Source organism: Chiloscyllium plagiosum, chromosome 5 (genome assembly GCF_004010195.1).
Source record: "Chiloscyllium plagiosum isolate BGI_BamShark_2017 chromosome 5, ASM401019v2, whole genome shotgun sequence".
Taxonomy (NCBI): Eukaryota; Metazoa; Chordata; class Chondrichthyes; order Orectolobiformes; family Hemiscylliidae; genus Chiloscyllium; species Chiloscyllium plagiosum.
The window spans coordinates 57,213,484-57,222,644 of record NC_057714.1 but is presented as its reverse complement, the minus strand read 5'-3'; the positions used below and the strand labels follow the sequence as shown (position 1 = coordinate 57,222,644).

The following is a 9,161-nucleotide window of genomic DNA, read 5'->3' as shown; positions in this document are numbered from 1 at the left end:
GGGGCGCGGGAGGAAGAAGGGGGGGGAGGGAGGAAGAAAAGGGAGGAAGGGAGGAAGAAAAGGGAGGAATTTTGAACTTGGAGTTTTCAGCTCCAACCTCCAAAATCAACTTAAAGTCGTGTCGGCAGAGGTGAAAAATAGGAGTAGTGATGAGGGCAGTGATGGAAAGCAATTTTATCATAGCCATCATAGGTGGGGATCTGTTTAAATATGTCCAAGCATTGCCAAAGTTCAATAAGAAGGACGTTGAAGCCTTTCATTTAATTTGAGAAAGTGGCTAAACAAATGAAATGGCCAGTGACCATATGGGTATTCTTGATCCAAACAAAGTTGGGAGGTGGAACTAGTGAGGTATTTGCATCTCTAGCAGAGGAGGTATGTGGGAAGTATGATGAGGTGAGAAAAGCCATCTTAAGTACATACAAGCTAGTGCGAGGAGCCGACAGGCAACATTTTAAGAATCTGAAACATACACAGAGTTTGAAAGGATCAAACAAAGTAATTTTGATAGGTGGATAAGGGCACTGAAAATCGATCAAATATATGATACTCTGAGAGAGATGATTATTTGGAGGAATTCAAAAATAAATCCACGAGTGGAAAAGAGAAGTTAAAAAAAAAGCTCAGGTGTTTTCACTGTAATAGTTTACCGCATGAAGTTGCAGTGTTAGTGAATCAGAAAAAAAATCACTGGGAAAACAGATGTGGGAGAACAGGATGAGCCACTGAGTTTTGTTGAAATGGTAAAGGAAAGCATTGTGGAAGCTAAAAAGCTGTAAAATAAAAGGTACAACCTGGTTAGGGGATTGGTGGAGAAGAAAGTGCCAGATTTTGTTAAAGAATTTACTTATGTGGATAAGGTTTACTTATATGTGACAGAAGGGCCAGATAAAGACATTAAGATTTTAAGAGATATGGGAGCAAGTCAATCATTGGTACTGAGATGAGGAGATATGTAGTTCAGAAGGAATATTTTAGGGAAAAATGGTAATATGAGGAATTCATGGTGAGAAGAGTAGTGTTCCATTCTATAAAATGAGGATAAAGAGTCCAATGAAAAGTGGTGAAGTGGTGGTAGGAGTAATAGAGAAATTCTCAGTTCCAGAAATATAGTTTATCCTTGGTAATGGTATAGCTGGATCACAGTTGACAGTCATACCTACTGTGTTTAAGAAGTTAGTGGAAAATCAAGCAACTATCCTGGGATTTTTCCTGACTGTGTGCTAATAAAGTCACAAAACCACAGCTTGAAACATGAGGAGAAACCAGGGAGTGTTGAAGGATGTTGCAGTTTAATTATCAGAAACAATGTTTGATCAATAATTAAGGGAAACAGGTGGAGGACAAAGTAGATATTTTTAGTTTAGAGAAAATAGCTGAATTACAACAAAAAGAAAAATAAAATAAAGCAGCTGTATCAAAAGCATACAAAAGCTGTATCAAAAGCATACAAAGAAGTATCCTAGAATGTTACCATCTTAAAAATGAAGACTTGAGGAAATGGAGACTATCACATATTCAGATGGATGAAAAATGGGCAGAAGTTCATCAAGTTGTATTACCAGTGGGTTACAGAAAGGAGGAGAGTGTGTTGCTGGAAAAGCACAGCAACACACTCAACTTTGATCTCCAGTATCTGCAGACCTCACTGTCTCCTATAGAAAGGAGATGTTGAGGGTAGCATACAAATTACTAATAGGTGGTCATTTGGGAGTAAGGAAAACTCAAGCCAAAATAAAAAGAACATTTTTATTGACCTGGGCTGCATAATGAGGTGGTTGAATTTTGCCAGGCATGTCATGTGTGTCAGATAATTGGAAAACTTCAGACAATGACAAAACCAGCAACATAATACCTATTCCTGTATTTGAAGAACCTTTTACAAGAGTCTTAATTGATTGCATAAGATCTCTACTTAAAACAAGAAGTGGGAATCAGTATTTATTGACAATAATGGATGTGTCTACAACATTTCTGAAGACCTTTCCATTACACAGCATCACAGCTAAAAGGATTGTGGAAGAGTTACTCAATTCTTTTTAAACTAGATTCGGACTACCACAGAAATATAATCAGATCAAGGATCAAATTTTACATCAAAATTATTCAAGAAAGTTATGGATAGCTTCGGAATAAAACAATTCAAATTCATGGTGTACTCGAATCACAGAAAGCACTAGAATAGTGGCATCAAACTTTAAAAGACCATGTTGAGGGCTTATAATCAAGACTATCAGAGTGTTGGGATAAAGAAATTCCATCTGTAATTTTTGCAATTAAGGACGCATCTAATGAATCAACTAAATTAAGTCCATTTGAAATAGTTTTTAGGCATTGTGGCAGGACCACTGAAATTGATTAAGAAGAAATTGGTGAATCAGCGTTCAGAGACCACACATTTGCACTATGTATCACATTTTAGGGAAAGATTAAAATGCAGCAGGTGAGATGGCTAGACAGCATTTAAAAGTAGGGGATAGTGAGGTCTGCAGATGCTGGAGATCAGAGTTGAGTGTGTGTTGCTGGAATAGCACAGCAGGTCAGGCAGCATCCGAAGAACAGGAAAATCGACATTTCGGGCTGGAGTCCTTCATCAACCATTCCTCGGATGCTGCCTGATCTGCTGTGCTTTTTCAGTAACACACACTCAACAGCATTTAAAAGCAGCACAGCATGTGATGAAACAGGAAGCAAACGAGATCAAAACTTCCTAATCTTGCTAGCGGAGATAAAGTGTTCGTGTTACTCTCAGTGGGACTTAAAACTTAAAAGGCATGTTTAGTGGGCCTTATTCAATTCCTTCTCAATTTGATGAGGTGAATTATTTGATAAGAATGCCAGATAGAAAGAAGTCTTACAGTGTGTGTCATGCAAATATGCTCAAAAGCTATTTTTCTCGAAAAGGAAAGCAAAAGGAGAATGCGTCACTGGTTTTAACAGAGTAAAGAACCAAGTTCAGGTATTTCTGAATTGGACGTTCCTCAAATTAAGTTGGATAATGGGGATATTCTTAAAAATTGGGATACAATGAGTGGTGAGAAATCAGAGTTAACATTTTGGATCCAGTGACCTTTCCCTCAGAACTGATGGTAGCTAGAAAAATGTTGGTTTTTATGCAGGAGATAGTAGCTAGAAAAATGTTGGTTTTTATGCAGGAGATAGGTTGGGGGTGGGTGGGATAAGGAGTAAAAGATACGTGGAGTCAGAGCCCAAAAGAGTGGGGATAGAAAGGAGTGGACAATGATCAGCCTGGGAGAATGATTAGCTACTAATGGGGACAATTAGTGGCTTACAATGGGTTGTGTGTAATAGTATCTGGATCAATGGTGCTGGAAGAGCACAGCAATTCAGGCAGCATCGAGGAGCTTCAGCAAAATCGACGTTTCGGGCAAACCTTGTGTGTAATAGTAGACCATGTGATAACAAGACCTGATGTATAAGAGTTTGCATAAGGACATGGGACAAGGTTACTCAAGCCTTAAAAATTGTTGAATTCAGTATTGAGTCCAGAAGGCTGTACAGTTCCCATGTGTAAAATCAGGTGCTGTTCTTTTGGCTTGTGCTAAGTTGCATTGGAGCACTGCAGCAAATCTGAGACTGAACTGCTAGCCAAGGAACAAGGTGGTGTGTTCAAGTGGTTGAGAACTGCAAGCTCAGAGTCTACACTGGAGAAATGAAGCATAGGATCGGGTGATCACATCGCAGAACACCTATGTTCTGTCTCAAAAAAAGAATTTCTTCTGGAATGCAATGCCTTACTCTTGCCTTAAAAATAAGAAAAGGCTGGGATCCACGCTATCTTCTTAATATATTTTGAGGGAATTTATCTGGTCCATAAGAAAGCTTTTACTAAATAAATTACTCTGACAGAGTAAATATTTCTGCAAATATTTTCCCAGTTTCAGTAAATTCATACAGGTTTACAAACATCACATTTATGAATTGGTTAAACCTATTGCACAGGAAAGTATTGTTGTATGTACTATGCATTAAAAATGTTTATGATTTGAACCTTTTACCTCAGGCACGAATTTCATTTTATCAATCTTATTCTAAAAGATGAAGTTCTTCCATATAAGAAGCAAAAGGACGGTTGGTCTTAGCTATTCATTAATGTTTGATTTATAAAAGGCTAGAATGTAATATACAAAGCAGGGATTCCCTATGGTCATGAAAGCTACACTTTCCAAACATCTGTTACTCACTCCCTATTGTTGAAGTTCCTAATTTCATTAATTTCAAAAATATTAAACTTCCCCTATGAATCTAGATAATTTCAACTCCTCTTGTTTCCCTCTCTTGCTCTGTTACTTTCCCCCTTACTCCCTACAGTTGTTCTGCTATGTGAGTTTATTTTCTGTTCTGTGTTTATGTTGTTCTATACTTGTTCTGTTTTTACTTCAATTATATTTGTAGTTCGCTCTATCACTTCAGGGATCTTGCCTAATTGTATTTTTTTTTCTCCAGCTGCTGTTTTGTCTCGTGATCTTTTTAAAATCCCTGTTAAGAACACACACGGGTGAATTTTTGAAGTCTGCAAGTAGTGAAGAATACATAGAAAGACCATATGCTTAATAATAAAAACAACTGGTCCAATCAGGACGACATCTCGATCTGAATACATGGGCACAATTGTCCAAGTGAGAATCACGATCCTATATTATGTAGCTGCATGATTAAAATAATAAATTAGAGCTTTGGAAGAGCTATCATATTGATCCAGGACCATAGATGTCACAGTTTTTTTAAAAAAACATACATTAGCTGGTTCAGAAAATGTTTCCTTAGGCTCAGATCTGTAAAACAATGTAAACATTTGAAGAGGCGGGATATTTGAACATCTAAAGGAGGGTAAGAGGTGACATTTAGACCAAACAAGCTAATCCCATTAACTGGTAATGGAACATTGCACACATTCCACCTCCAGTCTAAAATACGCCAGCAAGTATATTTTAATTTCACGTTGGAAGTGCCTTTCATTTACTCTTCTACGATACATGGAGTTAAGGGAGAGCGATTGCTCTTGACACCAAGGCTGCATTCAAGTGAGTACTGAATCAAGGAGCCCGAGCAAAACTGGAGTCATGAGAATCAGGGAAATAACTCCCATATTGGTCTCATATCAAACACAAAGAAAGATAGTAGCTGTTGGCAATCAATCATCTCAGCACCCCAAAAAAGGTATTCCTCAGGTATTTTTTCCTTCAAATCAACCAGTTCGGAACTGCTACTACACACCTCTGGAGCAGGTGAGATGTGAACCTAGAAATTATGGCCACTATCACTGCGCCACTGTTCTTCAGGGCAGTGTCCTAGGCCCAACCATTTTTAGCTCCTTCATCAATGACATTCCGCTATCATGAGGTCAGAAGTGGAAATGTTCACTGATGATTTTACCAGGTTGAACAACAAGCTGTCACCCCCGTATGCAGAAAGATCTAGGCTGCATCCAGGCTTAAGCTGAGAAGTGGTCGGTAACGTGGGCGGCACGGTGGAGGGATATGTGCCAAAGGCACGGTGGCACAGTGGTTAGCACTGCTGCCTCACAGCGCCAGAGACCCGGGTTCAATTCCCGCCTCAGGCGACTGACTGTGTGGAGTTTGCACGTTCTCCCCGTGTCTGCGTGGGTTTCCTCCGGGTGCTCCGGTTTCCTCCCACAGTCCAAAGATGTGCAGGGTCAGGTGAATTGGCCATGCTAAATTGCCCGTAGTGTTAGGTTAAAGGGGTAAATGAAGGGGTATGGGTGGGTTTCGCTTCGGCGGGTCGGTGTGGACTTGTTGGGCCGAAGGGCCTGTTTCCACACTGTAATCTAATCTAATCTAAATCTAATCTAATCTAATTTGCACTACACTAACTTCCAAGCAATGACCATCTCCAAGAAAGAATTTACCTATCACCACTGAAACCCCCACTATCAACATACTGGGGATTATCATCGACCAAGACTGTACTGGAGCAGCCATATAGAATCATAGAGATATACAGCATAGAAATAGCTCCTTCATTCGAACTCGCCCAAGCCAGATATCCTAAACTAATCTAGTCTTATTTACCAGTATTTGGCACATATCCCTCTAAAACCTTCCGATTCATCTACCCATCCAAATGGGTAGATATTGTAATTTTGTCAGCCTCAACCACTTCCTCTGGCAGCTCATTCCATACACGCACCACCCTCTGTGTGGAAAAGATGCTCCTTAGGCCCCTTTTAAATCTTTCCCCTCTCACCCTAAACCTATGTCCTCTAGTTCTGGACTTCCCCAACCCAGAGAAAAGACTTTATCTATTTACCTATCCATGCCCCTCATGATTTTGTAAACCTCCAAGGTCACCCCTCAGCCTTCAAAACTCTACGAAAAACAGCCCCAGCCTGTTAAGCCTCTCCCTATAGCTCAAACCCTCCAACCGTGGCAACATCCTTGTAAATCTTTTCTGAACCCTTTCACGTTTCACATCCTTCCTATACAGGGGAGACCAGAATTGCACACAACATTCCAAAAGTGGCCTAGCCAATGTCTTATACAGCCGCAACATGACCTCCCAACTATTATACTCAATGCTCTGAACAATAAAGGAAAGCATACTAAACACCTTCTTGTATTGTGGCTACAACAGCAGATAAACGGCCAGGAATTCTGCATTGAGTAGCCTACCTCCTGTCTCCCTAGTGCATGTCTACCATCTACAAGGTATAAAAAGTCAGGAGTATGATGTAACACTCTCTGCACCTAGATGGGTGTACTGTATTTCCAAAAACACTCAAAAGATTGATATCACAGAGAACAAACAACATGTTTAATTGGTACTCCATCTATTATCTTCAACATTCACTCATTTCACAGCTGATGTACAGCAGCCTGTGTTTATTGTCTACAAAATACACAATAGAAACTCACTTAATTACTTTCAACAGAACAATTCAAACTTGTGACTTCTGCCACTTAGAAAAGGACAAGAACAGGTGTTGTAAAGGAACATCAGCACCTGCAGGTTCCCCTCGAAGTCACACACCATTCTGAATTTCTTTCAAAATCCCAGAACTCTCTTCCTAACAGCATTGTGGGTGTCCGTACACCCCATGGACTGCAGTGGTTCAAAGCAGCATGTACAACTTCTTCAGGGCAGTTAGGGATGGGCAATAAAAGCTGCCCTAGCTACTGACACTGACATCTCATGACAGGATGAAAAACATATTTCTGTTAAACTATTTCATGTGAAGAAATGAAAATACCCAAGTCATTTTTTTTCTGGCAAATGTTTCCAGAACTCACATTAAAAAGTTCACTGTAATAGATTTTAGATCTCTTTGGTTTTATTTCTCTACTTAAGGACACTAAAACATACTGTAATATCCACAATATCAACAACAATTATTTAGGTTTATCTGTGCCCTTAACATTCCAACTAGAGCATTATAAAGTAAAACATGACACCACATGAGATATTCAGGGAAACAGCCAAAAGTTTGGTTAAAATCAAATGTTAAAAAGTGTTTTCCTCCTTTAACAGATGCAGAAAGGCAGTCCCAGGTTTGGGTAGAGAATTCTAGACCTCAGACCTAGGTAGTCACTATTGATGGGATCAATTCAATTATAAATGTTTAAGCAGCCAGAATTAGAGGAGCACACATCTAAGTGTTGTAATAGATAACAGCAATAGGGAGGAGTTCATAAATAAAGATGTGAATTTTAAAATGGAGGCACAGATGTTTTTTTAAACCAGGGACCATTGAACGTTAATGAAAGAGCCATTGTAGGTCAATGGGACTGAGTTTGGGAATGATTTGGAGATGCCAGTGTTGGACTCAGGTGTACAAAATTAAAAAATCACACAATACCAGGCTTTAGTCCAAAAGATTTAATTGGAAGCACTAGCTTTCAGAGCACCGCTCCTTCATCAGGTGGTTGTGGAGGACACAATTATAAGACAGAATTTACAGTAAAAGTTTAGTGTGATGTAACTGAAATTATACATTGAAAAATACCTTGATTGTTTGTGGAGTCTTTCATCTGTTAGAATGACCATGTTAGTTTCACTTCTTTCATTTTTTTTTAAAAAAGTTACATTCTCAGGTTAACTGTTATGTTACAGTATTCGAACAGATGAAAGACTCCACAAACAATCAAGCTATTTTTCAATGTATAATTTCAGTTACATCACACTGTAAACTTTGCTATAAATTCTGTGCCTTACAATTGTGTCCACCACAACCACCTGATGAAGGAGCGTGCTCCGAAAGCTAGTGCTTCCAATTAAACCGGTTGGACTATAACCTGGTCGTGTGATTTTTAACTTGAGTTTGGGAAGACTGTTTGCTACTAAGTTTCCTACGTTCAGATAATCCACAAAGATAACAGGAGTACAAATATTATAACCAAGTTAATAACGAAATTATTTCTTAAAAAAATCGTAATTGTGAACGCGGAATGACTACATTGACATTTCAGAACTCATAAGCCAGTTTCCCCAGAACAAATCCAACAAGCATTTGATACCAACGACAGAATTAGAACCCAGCGACTTTTAAGGAAGTTCAAGTCAATTTTGTTTCGGAATAAGTACATTTCCAAGAAATGCTTGCAAAAAAAAAATAGACTGAGACGCTCCCCTCTCCTTCTCGATCCCATACCTGTTATTTTCCCGAATTCTGCCATTGCGGATGAACTGAACGCGTTCTACAAACTGGATCAGCACACCACGGTCCGGCTTCCGGACTACAATGGATTGAAACAACAACATTTCGTCAGCGAAAAGTGGGAGGGATAGAAAATCGTGCAAAAACAAACTTGTCAAGCACCCAATTAGAATTCAGTGTATCTCCTGGTGTTTAAAATTACTATTAGAACTAAGATAAATGACATTTAATTAATCATATTCTGTTTCACATTGTTGTGACATAGCTGTGAAATCTTAGACTTAATCCGTTCACAGCAAACAAATTCTGTACATCGTGCATTTTTTTTTGTAAGTCGTTGAGGTCTCATGCAGATTACACACTTTCGGACTGCAGCACCTGCAACGAGTCGTGGAATTGTAAACATATTTATTTCTAAGATATTAACTCCTGATAAGTAACCGTATCAGAAAGAATCGCTATTCTAAATCCTTATGGGCATCCTATTTCCTAATGGACATCTCTCGTTTACTAGGCAAAAGTGAGC

The 9,161-nt window shown here is 39.0% G+C and overlaps 1 protein-coding gene across 1 annotated transcript in view; it reads right to left on the bottom strand.

Moving 5' to 3' along the window:
• The window catches only part of LOC122549916 (MHC class II regulatory factor RFX1-like), a 45,683-nt gene extending 36,922 nt beyond the window's left edge, over positions 1-8,761 (bottom strand). The window contains exon 1 of the mRNA XM_043690139.1: positions 8,630-8,761. Within this exon, the coding sequence (XP_043546074.1) occupies positions 8,630-8,654 (25 nt within the window). The 5' untranslated portion in view covers positions 8,655-8,761. The remainder of the gene's footprint in view (positions 1-8,629) is intronic.
• Positions 8,762-9,161: the final 400 nt, after the last annotated feature.